General features: G+C 46.4%; 1 protein-coding gene and 1 pseudogene across 2 annotated transcripts in view; both read left to right on the plus strand.

The window, feature by feature from the left end:
* The first annotated feature begins 4,195 nt into the window (after positions 1-4,195).
* Positions 4,196-17,950, plus strand: part of ARPC1A (actin related protein 2/3 complex subunit 1A) — a 25,687-nt gene continuing 11,932 nt past the window's right edge. Inside the window, exons 1-4 of one of the 2 annotated variants that reach the window (XM_004705559.3) lie at positions 4,196-4,290; positions 11,436-11,528; positions 13,427-13,531; positions 16,209-16,431. In XM_004705559.3, coding sequence (XP_004705616.1) covers positions 11,465-11,528; positions 13,427-13,531; positions 16,209-16,431 — 392 coding nt within the window. In that variant the 5' untranslated portion in view covers positions 4,196-4,290; positions 11,436-11,464. Of the gene's footprint in view, positions 4,305-11,435; positions 11,529-13,426; positions 13,532-16,208; positions 16,432-17,950 lie in introns of both variants that reach the window. The other variant, XM_045285928.1, reaches the window with a different exon arrangement.
* On the plus strand, positions 6,645-6,760 carry LOC115868015 (annotated as a pseudogene).

A 17,950-nucleotide genomic window follows, 5' to 3' on the forward strand; every position in this document is an offset into this window, starting at 1 on the left:
ATGGATGGATGGATGGATTGTGATGAGTTGGATGGATGGATGGATTGTGTTAAGAGTTGTACGAGCCCCCAATAAAATGATCTGAAAAAAAGAAATTGGAATGGAGGCAGATTGAATTCATTGTTGTTGAGTTGGAGGCTCAGGGCAGAGCCAGTCTTCTTATCCTCCAAACCCACATTCCAGTTACTAAATCAAAGCTCTTCTGAGTAGGACATCTTTAGGCTTCTGCAAGCATGTCATCTTTCTAGTCTGTGACCCCACCTTTCAATTCCCACCTGGTGGTCATCCGTGCCCTTTGAAACCCCGGCTGGTTCTTTCATTCAATCACACGTTTATTTGGCAAATATTAACTAATTTCTTCCAAGTTCAAGGCACTGTACATTTCCTCATATTCAAAATTACGTGTGAACTAGTCTTGTTTACATTCTTTAAGGACATAGGGATCTCACTCTAGCTTCTGCACATTGCATAAAATACACAGAGCTTTGAACCAGTTTTCCCCAGTTCAGTTATGGTTTAGGAAGCCCTGAATTTAGAAATGTGGGTATACCAAAGTAGTTATGAGGACAGTGATAATTACCAGTTCATGCCCTGCTTAATCTCCTACTTAGAAAAAAAGAAAACAAGAGTAGCATATATGTTGCATAGCAACCAAATCTCTTGCATTGCAAAGTCAGAAATAACTGTGCCCTGCTCAAAGACAGCCAATGACTGAGCTATTTTGAATGTGTGATGAACTCCACAGTCTTAGCAATAATCTACTCTTATGCATCAGTCCCCTGCATGGACTCACTTGGCCTCTTCTACACTTGGGTCACTACAACATGAGGAACTGTATTAAAGTGTCACGGCATTAGGAAGGTTGAGAACCACTGAACTAGAACTTTCTTCCTAGTCTGTTCTAGCCTGTCAGTTCTGCTAAAATTTTTACAGCATAGGAGGGGAATATCTGACCCAAGGGCCATAAAAGGCCTACAAAATCATCAATACTGGCTAGCATCATATGCCATCACATTAGAGGTGACTTATTTATATGTCTGGCCAAATACACCAGGCTAATTTTTTAGTTGATAATTCTGTATGGCCCATAAATCAGGTTATACATATCCAAATGGCCCTTGGCAGGAAAAAGGTTCCTCACTCCTCTTACAGCATCATAGTGAGCACATAAGCCTCCACTGGGAGCTGGGTGGTAGCTGCACTTAAAGTACATTGGTTAGAAAGTGAACCCGGGTCTCCGGCATAGATGGGAAGAATTCTACCACTGAACCATAGAGAAGCTAATAATAAAAATAAATTCATCCTTGAGACTCTAACAGCCCTTATGATGATATAATGAATAAAGTTCTGGACTAGCATCAAAAGCCAGCTCTGCCACTGATTTAGGAAAAAAAACCTCTCTCAAGTCTTAAAATGCCCTGGTCTCTGTTTCCTCAGTTACTTAATAAGGTGGTTAATGTAAAGGGCTCTTTTCAGTCTGGAATGACTCATAAAACATGACATGAAATGCATCAAATAGTTAGCTTTGCTGATTTAGAAGGTAGAACCACAGGTTAACATTAAATGTGTCTCACTGTCATTTTGGTGGACTAAGTTCTTTCTTTTCTGGTCACTGATCATTTGGAATCTACTTTTGCTCATTTGCATGTGATTTTACTCTCTCCAGGTTATAACTCAACTCACACCATCGAGTCTATTCTGCCTCATAGCGACTCTATAGGCCAAGGTAGAACTGCCCCAGTGGATTTCTGAGACTCTTTAAGGTAGTAAAAACCTTATTTTCTTACCACAGAATGGCTAGTGGTTTCAAACTTCTGACCTCAAAGTTAGCAGCCCAATGCCTAACCACTATGCCACCAGGGCTTCTCTCTCCAGATTATTGCAAGGGGCAGAGGAGAGGGAAGCAAAACTTACTGCCATCAAGTTGATTCTAGCTCATGTCTTCAGGGAAGCAGATTACCAGATTTTTCTGCCAAGGCACTACCGAGTAGGATCAAATCATCAACCTTTGCATAAGTAGTTGGCACGACCCATTTGCAACACCCATGGACCTACCAAAGACTACAAACTTCTTAAAAGAAGGAACTCCTTTGTATAGGAAGTTCAATCTTCCTATAAGATATTGTTGGTATTTTGACTCTGGGTACCAACTCTACCAACAGCACCCTAGTGGTGCAACAGTTAAGCATTTGGTTACCAACTAAAAGACTGGCAATGTGAACCTGCTCCTCAGCCCTGAGGAAGAAAAATTTGGTGATCTGTTCTTGTAAAGATTACAGCCTAACAGACCCTCTGGGGTAGCTGGACTCTCACATGGGGTTGCAATGGTCAACATTAAACACAACAACCAACTCTATTAAGTTCTTGATGGTGCAAACTGTTTGTGCTTGGCTAGTAAACATTGGCAGTTTGAATCCACCCAACAGCTTTGAAGAAAAAAGACAGTGATAAGCTTCTGAAAAGATTACAGCCTCAACCCTTGGGATTGAGGTTCTACTGGGAAGAATGGAGTCACCGTGAGTCAGAGAAGACTCAACAGCAAAAGATTTGTTTTTACCAACTCTACCTAAGTTGGGGGTTGCTTGGTGCAACTTACAAGCCACACGAAGCCTTGCTTTCCATGGGCACTAACCTTCGTCAGCTTGCTGTGTATTGGTGAGGTGATTAATTTTATGATCTTTCCATTTCCTCCCTCTGTCCTAGTTCCCCTGCCATCAAAGACTTCGTCGTCGTCGTCGTGGATAAAGTAAAACCAATTATTTCCAGTTCAATAATGCTTCATGAATACTTGAATTCACCTCAAATAGAGTGACTCTGAAATGTTGAGTTCAAAGTCAAGCAGTTGGGCTCAAGCACAGAATCCATCCACTCAAGCCCATTGCTGTCAAGTGGATTCCAACTCATAGCAACCCTATAGGACAGAGTAGAATTGCCTGTTTCCAAGGCTGTAAATGCTTACGGACTTGACAGAACTGCATCATTCTCCCTAGGAGTAGCTAGTGGATTTGAACTGCCGATTTCTTATTTAGCAATCCAATGTTTAGCCCACGGAATCACCAGGACTCCCTAGTAGCAATACACCAAAAAACTCAATGCCATCATCCATTGCTATCAACTCATAGCAGCTCTATAGAACAACGTGGAATTGCCCGTGTGGGTTTCCAAGGCCGTAATTCTCTACAAGGGTAGAAAGCCTCATCTTTCTCACATAGAGCTGTTGGTGGGTTTGAACTGCTGACCTTGAGGTTAGCAGCCCAACACATAACTCACTACATCACCTGGGCTTTTTGGTGGGAATAGGGTGTCATGTTACTAGGGTCCCTGACGATGAACGAGGTTTGTGCTCAACTAGTAAAGGGAGTTGAAATTCACCCAGCAATGCCACAGAAGAAAGGTCTGACCATTAGCTTCTGCAAAGACAGCAGCCAAGAAACCCCTACGGAGTAGTTCTACTCTGCCACACAAGGGCTCTCTCAGGCGGGAGTCCGCACAGGTGTTGATTTTCGGTAAGACACCTGCGGTGGAGCGCAGGGCGGGGTGTGCTGCTCCAGCATTTGGATGGGTTCAGAAGCAGCCTAGTTGGAAGTAGGGTTCAGGGCATTTTTTTTTAGAAAGGTCATGGCACGGCAAACATGCTGGTTTCACGTACTTTTTTAGGGTTGCTAATTAATTTTTTAAGCACCCTTGGGTGAGAAGTGGTTCTGAACGAAGGTAGACATGGTTCCAGAAGGTCTCAGAAGCTCTCCTCAGAGGGGGTATGGAGGCGCGGAGGCCGGCGGTCCGGACCGAGGGCACCTCACTGTGGCCCGGGATTGGCACAAGGGCAAGGTCGCCTGTCTCCCACTGGTGCTCTCTGACGTGACAAAGGCGCATTCCTCGTCGGGTCCGAAAAGCTCGACATCCTCCAAAGCTTAGGAATTCGCCTCTGACGAAAGCGCGTGTGAAACCCGCAGGCTCCACACGACGACCTGAGATGCTGAAGAGGTTTTGCGAGCAAAGTCCTGGCAAGAGTCTTGCAATATCCGAGGCACCACGACAAAGGAAGAGCTCCGCGCACCCGCCGCCACACCCAGCCAGCGCCCGGGCCCGCGCGCCCGGGCTGTGCGCACGCGCATGCGCAGGCCACCCGCGCGGCCGCGCTGCGCAGGCGCCGTGGTCACTTCCGGAACCTGTCAGCCCCTCCCTCCAGATCTTTCGTCGCCGCCCCCGCCCGCCGGAGCTTGTTCGCGTCGACTGACCAGAGTCCGCGAATTCTCCGCTCCGAGCCGGCCCGGTCCACCCCGATCCCAGGTAAGGGATTCCAGGTAAGCTGCTGGCTCCGGCCGGCTCCACTGCGCGGGCCTCGCGCCCTGTGATAGCCCGCGGGGGCGTAGGCCGCGGGGCCCCGAGGCTGAGGGGCAGGCCGAGCCCCCCGGGGCCTCCTTCCTGATGGAGGTGGGGATCTCCGTTCTCCTGGGTCGTCCTGAGCCTTTGGGGTCCCCACGCGAATAGATCGCTTCTGAAGATTGCCGAGCCCCAGGCCGCCTCCGGTCCAAGTGTTAACAGCTTCTCCTGCGCCCCCATATACCCTTATGTGCATCTCTAGTCCGGGCATTTATCGTTGTAAAATCGGCAGAAATGCGGTAATCTGTCACAAACCAAGACCCAAACGCACTGCTGTCCGGTCGATTCCGACTCACAGCGACCCGATAGTACAGAGTAGACCTGAACGCCCCCATGGGGTTTCTGAAACTGACCGCCACATCTTCCCCTTGCAGAGTGGGGGCTGGTGGAGTCAAACCGATGACCTCTTGATTAGCAGGCCAGCGCTTTAACCACTGCCCCAGCAGGGCCCCCTCTGCGGAGTGGGCACTGGGACCATTCATTTTCTCTAGGTCTAAAATGCGTCACTGCACACAGTTGGCACCCATGACACCTGTCCGGGGACACCCTCAGTCTGTCAGTAGTTGGGGGACCTACCTAAACTTTAGAAAGGTCTACCCACCCCCTTCCTTCAACATTTTCCTCTTCAATGTCCCCTTCCCTAATGTCACAATTGCACATGCCTTTTGCAAACTTGCTGTCAACCCAAAGATTGGTAGTTCTGATCCACCCAGCACTGCCCTGGAAAAAAGATGTGATTCCTAAAGATTACAGCCAAGAAAAACCCTATGGGGCCGTTCAATTCTATAACATGAATTGGAATCCATCCTGAGGCAACTAGTTTCGTGGTGTCATCCTTTTGTTGGGGGGAAGGGGAGGGTGTTCTACACTTGTCTGTCACATGAGGTAGCTGTGAATCCCACTTGCTTAGGAAAATCTTTTATGTAGCACTTTGCACATTCCAACCATCAGTTGATTGCTACCGTTCTAAACCTGTTTATTGGCTGCCCACTGCTCCTCGGAAGATTGCTCTGTGTGTGTGTTTCCTCTTCTGCAAAAGGAAGAGGATGACAATGGCTTATTCCTGGAGTTTTTGCTGAGGATCAAATGAGTTATTTGCATAAACTGTTTGGAGTCACTCCTGGCTCACAACAGATGCTCAGTAAATATTAGCTATTATTATGCTTCTGAGAAACCCATGCCTTCCTGACCCCACTCACCCTCAGACTTAGGACCAGAACGGTACCAGGTTTTATTTTTGTATTTCTGGCCCAACTTGGCCCCTGCAGCTTTGAATGTGAATGTGATTCGTCTTTATTAGCTGCCATGGAGAAGTCCTGACGCCCAGGGACCTGGAATACAGCCAAACGACCAATCAGGCACCCCCCCTTGTGATCCGCTGCTGATCTAACTATTGTGATCTGTAAGGTTGTCTGTCACTGGCCGATTTTCAGAAGTAGATCACCAGGCCTTTCTTTTTAGGCCATCTTAGACTGGAGGCTCTGCTGAAACCTGTTAAGCATAATATTCTCACTGCTAGCGGAGTTGATTCTGACTCGTAGCCACCCTTATAGGACAGTGTGGAACTGCTCCTGTCCATTTCTGAGACTGTAAATCTTTACAGAAGTAGAAAGCCTCATTTTTCTCTGAGGAGCAGATGGTGGGGTAGAGCTTCTGACTTCAAGTCGCAGTTCACCAAGTAAACCACCCTGCCACCAGGGCGCCTCACTCTGATGGCTTTGAAACATGAAACATGGATGCAATGCTAGCCTCTTTTTGTTTTAATGCATTGCCTAAGCTTCCAAAGTGATCTTGGTTCTTCCCTCTGTAAATCTTTCTAGCCTTTTGGTTTCAAGTGGCGGTTATTAGTTGCTGTTGAGTTGACTCCAACCCCTGGTGACCCAGCATGTGCAGAGTTGACCTGCTCCCTAGGGGTCATGACTTTTCTGGGTATGTTCTAACCACCAACCTTTTGGCATATGCAGGTCAGCGCTTAAATGTTCGTCGATCTGCTCCTATAAAGCCTAGATTCTAGAAAACAGTATGGGTCGGTTGGGTTCTGTCAGTTGGAGTCACTCTCCGTTGACATTATCTCTGTGACAAAGCAGAGGATAGTGGTCAGGCAGATGTTTTTAGCCCCATTAAAGAGTGAAGCCGAAGGAGCCCTGGTGGCGTGTAATTGGCTACCCACTGAGCTGCTGACTGCACAGTCAGTGACTCAAACCCACCCCTTGCTCCCCAGGAGAAGGTGAGGCTGTCTGCACCCGTAAAGATCGACAATCTGCAGCTATGTCAAATTCAGTGCTTGCCCCACCCATGGCTGCCACAGAGACACTTTAACTCATGGGCCCTGTTCCTCTCTGCTGAGCCTCAGGGATAAATTTTGTTACAAACTTTGAGAGAGAGATTTACTGCTCCGGAAACCCAATGGGGTAGTTCAACTCTGACCTATAGGGTCTTATGACTCAGAATCACCCTGGTGGCAGTGAGTTTGAGTTTCTGGAAGAAGTGGAGTTAACTGTTTGGTGGCCTCCAACCACAAAGGAATTAGTTCTTCTATGGCTCACAATGACAGGCGAGGCCCCTCTGAGAAAATGAAGACTTGCCTTGGACGGGGTGGGTGGCACTATTTGGATCCAGTTATCTAATGGTGTGCTGAAACGTTGGTGCTGCATCAAGAAGTTTAAAATGGCCTGCTGGTGAGGCGGGTGTCTGGAGTTATACCTGTATCCAGGAACACTGGGGAGGGTGGGGTGACCTATAAGAGGGTTGGGCTGTGAGAGCAATTAAAACAGCAGGTGAGTCAGTCCTAAAGACTGATCTTAAACCAAGAACTGAGACTCCATGGTGTGAGTACTTTGAATGCAGCTCCCGGAAGAGGAAGACTAAGGATGTAAAGCTGCTCCAAATGTTTCCGGGTTCAGAGGGTAATAACTCCTGCGTGCTCTCCAGGTGGTGGGTCTAGCAAAGGGAAGGAACGGACTTACTGAGCATCTGTTTGAGGACTAGGCTCTCTCCGACGTGCTTTCACGTCTGTGGGCTCATTTAACCATCCTACAGGGTTGCTATGAGTCGAAACTGACTCCATGGCTGTGAGTTCTTTGCCAACAGCCATGTGCAGTTAGTGCAGGCTCCATCTTAGAGGGAGAGGCACTGAGTCACTTGCTCAGGGTCTCAAAGCAAGAGTTTTCATTTATGACAAACGCAGGATGCAAACCCAGGCCCCCTGGGCTCCAGAGCCCAGGCTAAGCAGGCATCTGAAACGTTTGTGTGCTAACAGTGGGGATCAATGCTTGTTTTGTCTTCCTCTGTGCTGGACAGTCAACAGGTGATCAGTAAGCAACTGCTCTGTCTAAACGCCAGCACTGGTTTGCCTCCCCTGTTTTTCTCTCTATCCCCTTAAAGCAAAGGTTTTCAGAGTTCATGTCAACATTAACCACATTTTGCGAGTCAGTTATCAGAATAGAGTCTCTCTTTCTTGGTGTCACTTTCAATCTCCTAGCGGACTATTAAGGAGCCCTGGTGCCGTCGTGGACTACACGTTTCGCTGCTAACCTTAAGGTCAGCGGTTCGAAACCACCAGCTGCTCTGGAGATAGATGAGTGAGGCTTTCGACTCCCCTAAAGAGTTATAGTCTCAGCGGTGTCGGATATGAAGAGAATAATAATTTAGAATTTATCATGGGTCCATGAGGGTGGTAGGGTGGGGGAAGGAGGGAAAAAAGGGTTGCTAATACCAAGGACTCAAGAAGAAAGAAAATGTTTTGAAAATGATGATGGCAGCATATGTACAAATGTTTTTGATACAATTGATGTATGAATTGTTATAAGAACTATAAGAGCCCCCAATAAAATGATTTGCAAATAAAATTTTTTAAAAGCAATCTTAGAGCTACTAATATCATGTAAATTGAGTCAGAGTATGCGTATGTGCTTGTGTGTGTGCACACTCACCCATGTAAATATGTGTATGAGATGTATAAAAATATGTATTATTTTGCTACTCAGTCCACTAAAATTAATTTTTTTTTAATTTTCAAAATAAAAAGAATTCTTTATAAAAAAAAAGTTACAGTCTCAGAAACCCACAGGAACAGTCTGCTCTCTCCTAGAGGGTCCTCATGAGTTAGGATCAACTCCAGAGTGAATTTGATGGGTGTCCTTTAAGTTGAGTGGCACTGTTGGATAAACATTAGGCTGCTAACCACAAGTTGAGCAGTTCAAAACCATCAGCCAGTCCCTTAGAGAAAGATGAGGCTGTCTGCGTCTGTGAAAAGTTACCACCTTGAAACCCTATGTAAGGTCCCTGTGAGAGTTGGAATGGACTGGATGGCAGTGACTTTGGTGTTTGGGGTAGCTCCACAGGACAACATTTGCCCAGGGAGAAAGCACAAGGCAGAGAGGAAGTAGGAGGAGCGCTGGTATCTTGTCAGGATGGCCGTCAATGTCACGAAACAAAATCGGTGCAGATTATGGAGCCCAGGCCCCCTGGGCTCCAGAGCCCAGGCTAAGCAGACATCTGAAACGTTTGTGTGCTAACAGTGGGGATCAAAGCTTGTTTTGTGCTGGACAGTCAACAGGTGATCAGTAAGCAACTGCTCTGTCTAAACGCCAGCACTGGTTTGCCTCCCCGTTTTTCAAAATGGAAAACCAATTTGCTCTGTACACTTTGACCCAAATCCTAATAAATATTTAAAAACCAGAGGATGATTGAGACTGGTGTTCTTATGGATTTACTGAGTTGGATGGATACGAGCGCTCTACTGGGTAGGTTATAAATTTGACAAACATGTCGTGGGTCACAGATTTAAAATAGCATGTGATTGATTATAAAGGAAGTACATACTTGAGTGCACTTCCAAATACTATGGAACTTGAAGGATGTAACAAAATTAGAATTGCAGATTGAGAAGCAATTCTGCCCTAGCATGGATGCATATAAAACTCAGTTGATGAATGAGAAAGCATTGATTTAAAACGACTTCTTTTCCACTAGACAAGAACTGTGTGCTTTCATTGTATATAAATCTTCACAGTGCCTGGCTAACTTGCAGGCTGGTTTTATCTACTTGACAGATTAACTGTCTACAGGCTCTAAAATGTGGCTTGTGAACCAGATGGGTTTTGATTAAGGTGATCTTTGTAACACCCCAAGTTGTTTGGAGTGTTGTCATGGTGACAGGGACAGCCTAGGCAGTTTTGACTCCTAGGGACCATGTGTGACAGAGCAGAACTGTCCTGCGGCTTTTGTTGGCTGTCATCTCTGTAGAATCAGATTGCCGCGTCTTTCTCTCCAGAAGCCAAGCCTGCTGTGACCAAGCAGCTAGGGTAAGGCTGATAGCAGAGACACAGAGAGAACCATGCAGGGAGCATTTAGAAGTTTTAGTTTTTAAAAGCCAGCTCAACAGTCTGATTTTTTTTTTTTAATTCTATCTCCAATTAGAGGCTCTCTCTTTTATGAGTTGCGATTTGCTTTCCAGAATTTGTAAATGGAAAAACGGAATGACCTACCCATGTAACCGCCAGAACGTGCCACACGGACATTTCTGTGCCAGCGCAACGTGCCAGCTGTTGGATTGCAGGGTCTGCTTATCTCCCTTACAACAATTAGCGAGGCCTTCTGCTCCTCCCGCCTCACCTTTAGAGCCCCTTCCAGTCCTGCCCTGTCCCTGTCCTAGGTCACTGGGCTTGTGTTTAAAGACCATTGGAACTGCAAAGTGTAGTGTCTCTTGGTAATGATCATCTAAGGCAGCAGCTCTCAACCTGTGGGTCGAGACCCCTTTGGCAGTGGAACGACCCTTTCACAGGGGTCGCCTAATTCATCACAGTAGTAAAATGACAGTTATGAAATAGCAATGAAAATAATATTATGGGGGGGGGGGGTCACCACATCATGAGGAACTGTATTAAAGGGTCGTGGCATCAGGAAGGTTGAGAACCATTCTAAGATTCTAAGGGCTGCAAGAGGGGCAGCCTGAAAGCCTCCTTCCTTATTTCAGTGAATAGAAGCCCTGGTGGTGTAGTGGGTTGGTTTTTCATTGGATTGCTAACCACAAGGTCAGCAGTTCAAAGCCACCAGATGAAGCTTTCTACTTTCAAAGCACTATAACCTTAGGAACCCACAGGGGAAGTTCTCCCCTGTCCTAGAGGGTCACTAGGAGTCTGAACCAACTTGATGGCAGTGAGATTTCAGAGACTAGAAGCCTCAGTGGCACGTTAACTAAGTGCTCAACTGTCAACCAAAAGGTTAGGGATACAAACCCGCCTGAAGCTCGGACTCTACAGGAGAAAAGACCTGGCTGCCTGTTCCCATAAAGATGACAGCCCCGGAAACCCTCCTCTCAGTCAACATGGGGTTGCTGGACTCCATAACTACGTTTCAGATGATGATGATTTCCTCAGTGGGTCCCGAGCTGGGAGTCTACAAAACCAAGAACTTGATCTGCTTTGGAATTTGCTAGTGTGTTGCAGATCTATGCTTTTTTCACTTAGTTAATAAAAAAGCTTGAAGCATAGTTCCCTGAACTTATTTGGCCTACCACCCTCTGGTCAAGAAAAAAAAAAATTTGTCACACACACACTCTCCTTCCATCAATTAAAAACTTTTGTACCATTAGTCCATCATCCAGGATCAAGGAAGTGTAAGTATCAGCTTTGAGAGCCCCCTTGGATCAGTCCATTGCCCTCCCTGGGGTACTATTGCCCTTTTGGGAAACACTGGTTTAAAGCATAGTAACCAACACCTGCATACACCCCCCCGGTTCACTACCTAATGCTTTGCCACATTTGCTTCTTAAGGATTGAATATTTGTCCTGAATGACAGACAGTCACAGAAGTCCTCACAAGGCTTTGAAATACATCATCTCTATCTCCTAGGAACTAAGACAGTCTTCGCCCTAGCTGCAATGCCCTATCATATCGAAGAAAATGAGAATAATTTCAGATTATCTATAATGTGTAGTCCAAACTCCTATTTCCTCTTGTGTAAAAAAGATGTCTTTTTTTGTTTTTAATGTGGATTCCACCCAAGGGTTGGTTGTCCATCATTTGAAATACTTTGTTGTTCATTGCAGCTCTCTGCCCTTTGAGAACACTAAGAATAATGTCCCTGCATCAGTTTTTACTAGAGCCAATCACCTGTCATGCCTGGAACAGGGATCGAACCCGTAAGTAGACATCTATTTTGTTCCCTTTTTTTGCGTCATGGGATACTTCACAATTAGGCTCTTTCAGGAATCACAGATTTCAGAGTCATCTTGTCAAAAGTACTAATTTAAGTCTACCAACACAGTTCAAGAGGGAGCTCAGTCAGTCCTTTGACAGGCAGGTTGAGGAACTGAGACCCAGAGTGATGAAAAGATCTTTCCATTGGTTCCACACCAAGTGAATGTCAGGCCCTGCTAGCCCCCACCTCCCTGTCTACAGCCCCACTTGGAGGACAGCTGGAGGCAGAGGCAGCTCTCCCTGCCCATTGGCGTCCTAAGGAGCGCAGTTGCGCCCGCTCTTGTGTCAAGTAGTCAGACTACGCAGACCTTGAGACCAGCTGTGACCTGATGGAGTATCCTGCTGTCTTCCAAGCACTTTGTGTGTGACCCTTATATTTCCATACGGAATTTGGAATGAGCTGGTCGGTCTCTGCAAAGAAGCCAGCTGGGATTTTGAGAGAGATGTATTGCATCTGTAATTGTTGTTTGTTGTTTTTATAAAGCCATTCTAACATGGTTCTGTTTTATTTTTAAATATGCCTTGAGCGTGTGAACAAATTACAGTTGATTGTTAAAAGACCCCACAGCCATTGAGCCGATTCCGACTCATAATGACCTATCGGAGAGAGTGGGGCTGCTCGAAAGGGTTTCTAAGGCAGTAAATCTCTGAGAAAGCAGACTACCTCATCTTTCTCCCGTGAGCAGCCGGCGGGTTGGAATCACTGACCTTTCAGTTAGCAGCTTAACACATAACCTGCTATCCTGCCAGGGAGCCCTTGGCGGTAAGAAGCTAGACCTGAACCTCTCTTCTGGGTGTGGGAACATGTTTCCTAGCGAACTGAGAATCGAGAGCTCCTGATTGGCTGAGTTGCTGATACCTTCTTTCTCTACTTTTGCATCGAAAACTAGGTCTTGGGTTCTAGGTCTGTCTCATAGAAGTACAAGTTATCATAGTCCTCTTTTAATCTACTTTATAATTTCAATGTATGAAGTCAAATGCTTTGTTAATATCTCATTACAATTTGGAATTTATAACGTTCTCCAGGTTAGATTTGAATTTTGTATTTGAAAATCTTCTATGCATATGTGTTAGGAAAATTTACATATGCATATAACTGAATTCTTCCCATTTTTAATTGTTCACGGAGATTTTGCTCTTAAAAGCAGGATTTTGTTTTATGATCTATATTGCCTTACTGTGAAAGAGAACTTGGGATATGTATTTTATCAGCAGAATCAAGTTTTCCTGATAAAAGGTGGTGAGTCCCAGATTAGAGTTTATGACCTCTTTCAACATTTTAGAAAGGCTACCCAAAATTCAATATTTACCTGAACTAATAATATTGCAGAGATGAATTTAAAATGTCTTTTAAAATAGATCTTAAAACGAAAGGGGAGGTGGGGAATCCTTTGCCTGCAAGCTGTCTGATCTCTGCTTCAGATCTCTGTCCTCCATAGGGTTTTCAGTGGCTGGTTTTCTGAAAGCCAATTACCAGACCTTTCTTCCAAGGTGCCTCAGAATGAACTCTCATATATGGGTTAAAATGATAGCAGCTAAGTATAGTAACATTATATATTTCTTCTAGTTAAACTTTTAATTGACAGTTGTGTATGTTTCTAGAAAAACCCATTTTAAATAATTTTGCTTGCCTACAAAACGTTTTTAGATGTGGGTTTCTGGTAAAGATAAAATTAATAAAAGGAATGCTTCCAGGGTAAACAGTGGGACCCACTTTGCTGAGACTCTTTTCTTACACCATCTTTCCATCGAGTTTTTAAAACACCAGCAGTCAGCTCTCTCCTCTTTGAGGACAGTTTCAGGTTTGAATATTAACAATTATGTTGGCTTCTTCCTTCAGAGATCGCCCTCAGCCCCAATAATCATGAAGTTCACATCTACAAGAAGAACGGGAGCCAGTGGGTGAAAGCTCATGAGCTCAAGGAGCACAATGGACACATCACAGGTAAAGGACGACACCTGGGAATGCCAGCTCCTCTTTCTAAACTGAGCCCTCTTGTTTCAGTAATGAACCCAGTCACATAAATCTGCGGGGTCCCTTTTGCCCTGCCACCCTGACTGAGTCTTCTCCAGAAAATTTGCGAAGCTACCACCAGCAGGAGCTCCATTTTCCCCACGGATACCTGCGCCACAGAGAGCGCCATTCCCTGCCCGGAGGACTAAAGCACTAGGAGGAGGAGATGCAACGTGAATGCACAAACTAGACAACATGACAACTGGGCGGAAATGCTGTTCCCAAGTGCAGAGAGAACACAGTATGTCCCGCAGGGAAGACATTTCAAAATACAGAAAGGACAAAGAGTAACTTAACACACACCCATGTTCCTGCCACCCGAAATTAATAGTGCCTCAGCTTTTTTCCTCTCTACTAGGAAACATAAGACACCAAATATGGTGGCAAATGAGGGTGAAGCTCCCCTCCCACCACCTTTTCTTCGCCCTTCCTCCCCAGTAGGCAGATCTGGTTCAGCAGTATCCTAGTTCATTTGTAAGTTTTTCCATCTGTGCCCTGGCTGTGCAACAGTTAGGCACTCAGCAGCTAACCTAAAAGATCGGTAGTTCCTACCCATCCAGCTAGATCTTGACCATCTATTTCGGAAAGATTCCAGCCTAGAAAACCCAGTGAGGCAGTTCTCTGTCCCCTGGGGTTGCTGTGAGTTGAAATTCACCAGACGCCACCTGATACCTGTATGTGTTTGTAAACATTCTTGAGGACTATTGATTTCTGTTCTTAAATGCTACATACGTGTTGCCACGTTATACATTTTCAACCTACTCTTCCTCCACTGAAGAACATCGGGGTGATTTCTAGCTTGATAATCACAGTGGGAGGCTGAGTTGTACATCCCTGTACAGCTCTCTGTGCTAATGTGGACATGCTTGCGTGGCACTGCCAGAATGTACGGGTGTGCCCAGCTGCAGCCGGCCTCGGTTCCCTTCATCATTCCACTTCTCCACGTCCCCCTTACTTGATAAGGGAAAGCGGGTTTGATTTTTGCCTGTGTGACAAGTGCAGGCTGAGCTTACTGTCCATGTGGGGGTCAGCCATGTGGATATTCTCTCACGGCTTCCCTGTTCACCCCCTTGTGACCACTGTTCAAATGCGCTCCTGTCTCCTGGTTGGTTTGCAGAGAAGGAGTCGATCTTAAGGCACAAAGGCAGAGTCCTGGACGTACAATAACTCATGCCTTTGATGAAACTTACCGATGACCAGGTGGAGAGAGTTGGAAGGCAGAGCAGTGCCAAATTTTATTCAGCAAGTGTTAGATGAAGAGGGCAGAGTAAGAAGTAAAAGTGGAGACCTTTTTATGGTGGTTTTCTGAATCTGCTGAACCAGATTTCAAGAGTTTATTGCTTCATCTGAGTAGTTACTTCTGGTGTTTCTTGAAAACCCATACTCACTTTTTGATCCGTTCAGACAGGGCTTTTGCCCTTTGTTCTTAACTACTGTAGTTCCCTTCGCACCCTCTTTTCTAGCCAGATTGACTCAGCCACTTGCTTTGAACAATTTGGCCGAACACCCCTGGAGCTTCTGAAACACCTGTTGTCCCTGCTGTCTTGGGTTTCCCCGCGTCTTACAGTGACATTTGCATTTTGGTAGGCAGCAAAGGGAATAATTGTTAAAACGATTATTGGTTTGTTGCTATTGTTTTGGACTCTACGCCTGCCTCTCAACCCCTCAAATTCTCACTCACTTTAAAAGATGGCCTCCCCCTAAAGCAGAAAATAACTGAAAGTGCTTTGGCCTCCAGCGCCCCAACAGGTGCCATCTTGGCAGCCCCCAGCAAGCACTTGCCACTGACCCTGCTTGTTTCACCCACAGCGTGTGTGTGATCCCAGTATGTATCGGAGCTCAGAGCTCAGTCTGCTACTGGGCCAGCCCCAGGGACACAGTGGCTGTTAATGGGGCTGTTGCCTTCCCACGCCCTCACTTCCACCAGGCTAGGGCTGTTCTCCTTAAGAGCCTTTGCCAGTGCGCCTTCTGGCCGGAGCACACAACTGCTCCTGTTTCGAATGGGAATTTGACATTGGGAAATACCATTGAATGAGGAATGGCCAAGATGAAAGACCAAAGAAATCGCCAAAAATGTCAAATTCTTCGATCTTGTTTTCCCCGACTTGCAGTCTCTGTTGGAGTCCCGAGCCCTTTATCCTGGGGTCTTCTTCTGATTGACTGCTCACAGCACAGGTTTCACATCTGGGAAAGGAAAAATTGTTCTTGAAGAATCTAAATATAACTCAGTCATGGTAGGAGACCAAGGATCAGACCTATTTCCCCAGCAAAGGTAGTGACTACAGGAGCGGGAAAGTGACCACACACAGCTCTCTGGAAGAACAGTCCTTATTACCGAGAGAAGGAGCATGGCAAACATCAGCGTGACAGCAGAGTGGCATGTCCTGGCTTGTTTGGGGATTTTTAGTTGATTCTTTTGTGTTGAGCATTTGGTTGCTCCCTCCGTCCAGGAACATCCTACACCTCCCACCACTGTCCAGATTCCACTGCTGAGGCATGACACAGACCTGTCGGTGGGGGGGGCTGGGACTGGAGAAGGAGGTACCAAGTCCAATGGGCCCATTGAGCGAGTCACGTTGTTGGCGCTGATACCACATCTCCCCTGCAGGCATCGACTGGGCACCCAAGAGCGACCGCATTGTCACCTGCGGGGCAGACCGCAATGCCTACGTCTGGAGTCAGAAGGACGGTGTCTGGAAGCCCACCCTGGTGATCCTGAGGATTAACCGGGCAGCCACGTTCGTGAAGTGGTCCCCTCTAGAGAACAAGTTCGCTGTGGGGAGCGGAGCACGACTCATTTCGGTCTGTTACTTCGAGTCTGAAAATGACTGGTGAGCCACATTGGAATGTGCTTTTCCCCCTCTCAACGCTATAGAATTACTGTTTGCGCTGCTGTGTCTGGGGTCAGGCCCCCGGTGAGACTTCCTGAGGTGCTGGCTGTGTGAAAACCTAACTGTGAACGCCAATCACCCCCCTACACACACACCCCGTTAGGTCACCTCCTCTCCCTCTAACTGTGCACCCTGCCCTCCCAGTGCACTCTGAGCCGGGTCTTCGGTCTCACTCGTTGATTCAAGTGCCAGCCAATTTCTGCTTTGATCTGCTAACTCGTTTGCTCTGTAAGCTGGCATTCTAGAATGCCCCAGCTACCGTCTTCTAACTCTACTATATATATATATACTATATATATATATATACACAAAAGATTTTTAGTGCCCTGAAAAATCATTTTAACTTTCTCCATCTTATTTCTTTAAAACATCTGGAATTCTCATAGGCGGCCATGCTTTCTTTAAACTTATTTGTTGGGCAAGTTTATGTCTTGGTATATGTTTTACTTGGTTAAACAATTGGAAACTAGGTGCACCCAGCTCGTGCCATGGTATTTTCAACAGCTTTGTGTGCAAAGCTGGACGATGAATAAGGACGATCCTAAGAAAAATGGATGCCTTTGAATTGTGGTGTGGGATAAGAATGTTGACTGTGCTGTGCACTGTCAGAAGAGCCAATAGCTCAGCCTTGGAAGCAGTGGAGCCAGGATGCTCCTTAGACGTGAGGCTGGCGAGGCTGTCTCAAACACTTTGGACATGTGACCAGTCCCTGGAAGACATCTTGCTTGGTAGAAGATCCGAGAAAAAGAGGAAGATCCCAAGTACGTTAGATGAACACAGTGGCCGCAATAGCAGGTTCAAATGTAACCATTGTGAGGATGGCACAGGACTGAGCGTGTTTCATTCTCTTGTACGTAGAGTTTGTACAAGTCGGAACCAACTCGACTGCACCCAACACCTACCCCCACCAACCACCCACCCAACCCCATGTCGAAGAACTCCTTCTTTAAGTGAGAAGCAGCTCTGCCCTGTCGGCCTGCATGCAACAGACACGAACAGCAAACAGACACCCCGCTCCAGGGAACTGTCCACTAGTACAAACCGGGCAGTGTTTGCGGAACCCCTCAGAGGAACCCAGAAACTTTACTCTGCCTCTGTCTTGCTGTTTCTACCCAAAGGGGGCATTATTTTAGATTGTTTTGTCACAGTAAAACCTCAGAAATGTTCGTCATTTACAGAAAGAATCAAATGATGAGATCACAATAGACTCTTTTCTCAAGTGTGTGCAAAATAAGGCTGACAGAATGCCGCCAGTGGAAAAACCAAGACTTGCTTGGAGCCCTGGTGAAACGAGGTGAGAACCACACGCCCTGGTGGGCTGTTCCTCCAGGGCCGCAGCTCCTTGCAGTGTGTGGGGAGCCTTCCTCGGCGCTGGGGCATGTTTCCCTCAGCACTTGTCGGAGAGAGAGGCCAATTGGGTTTTACTGCACCGTATCTGAACTTGGGCATGGTGTCTATT

Source organism: Echinops telfairi, unplaced genomic scaffold (genome assembly GCF_000313985.2).
Source record: "Echinops telfairi isolate 266 unplaced genomic scaffold, ASM31398v2 ScPeMD7_5;HRSCAF=22, whole genome shotgun sequence".
Classification (NCBI taxonomy): Eukaryota; Metazoa; Chordata; class Mammalia; order Afrosoricida; family Tenrecidae; genus Echinops; species Echinops telfairi.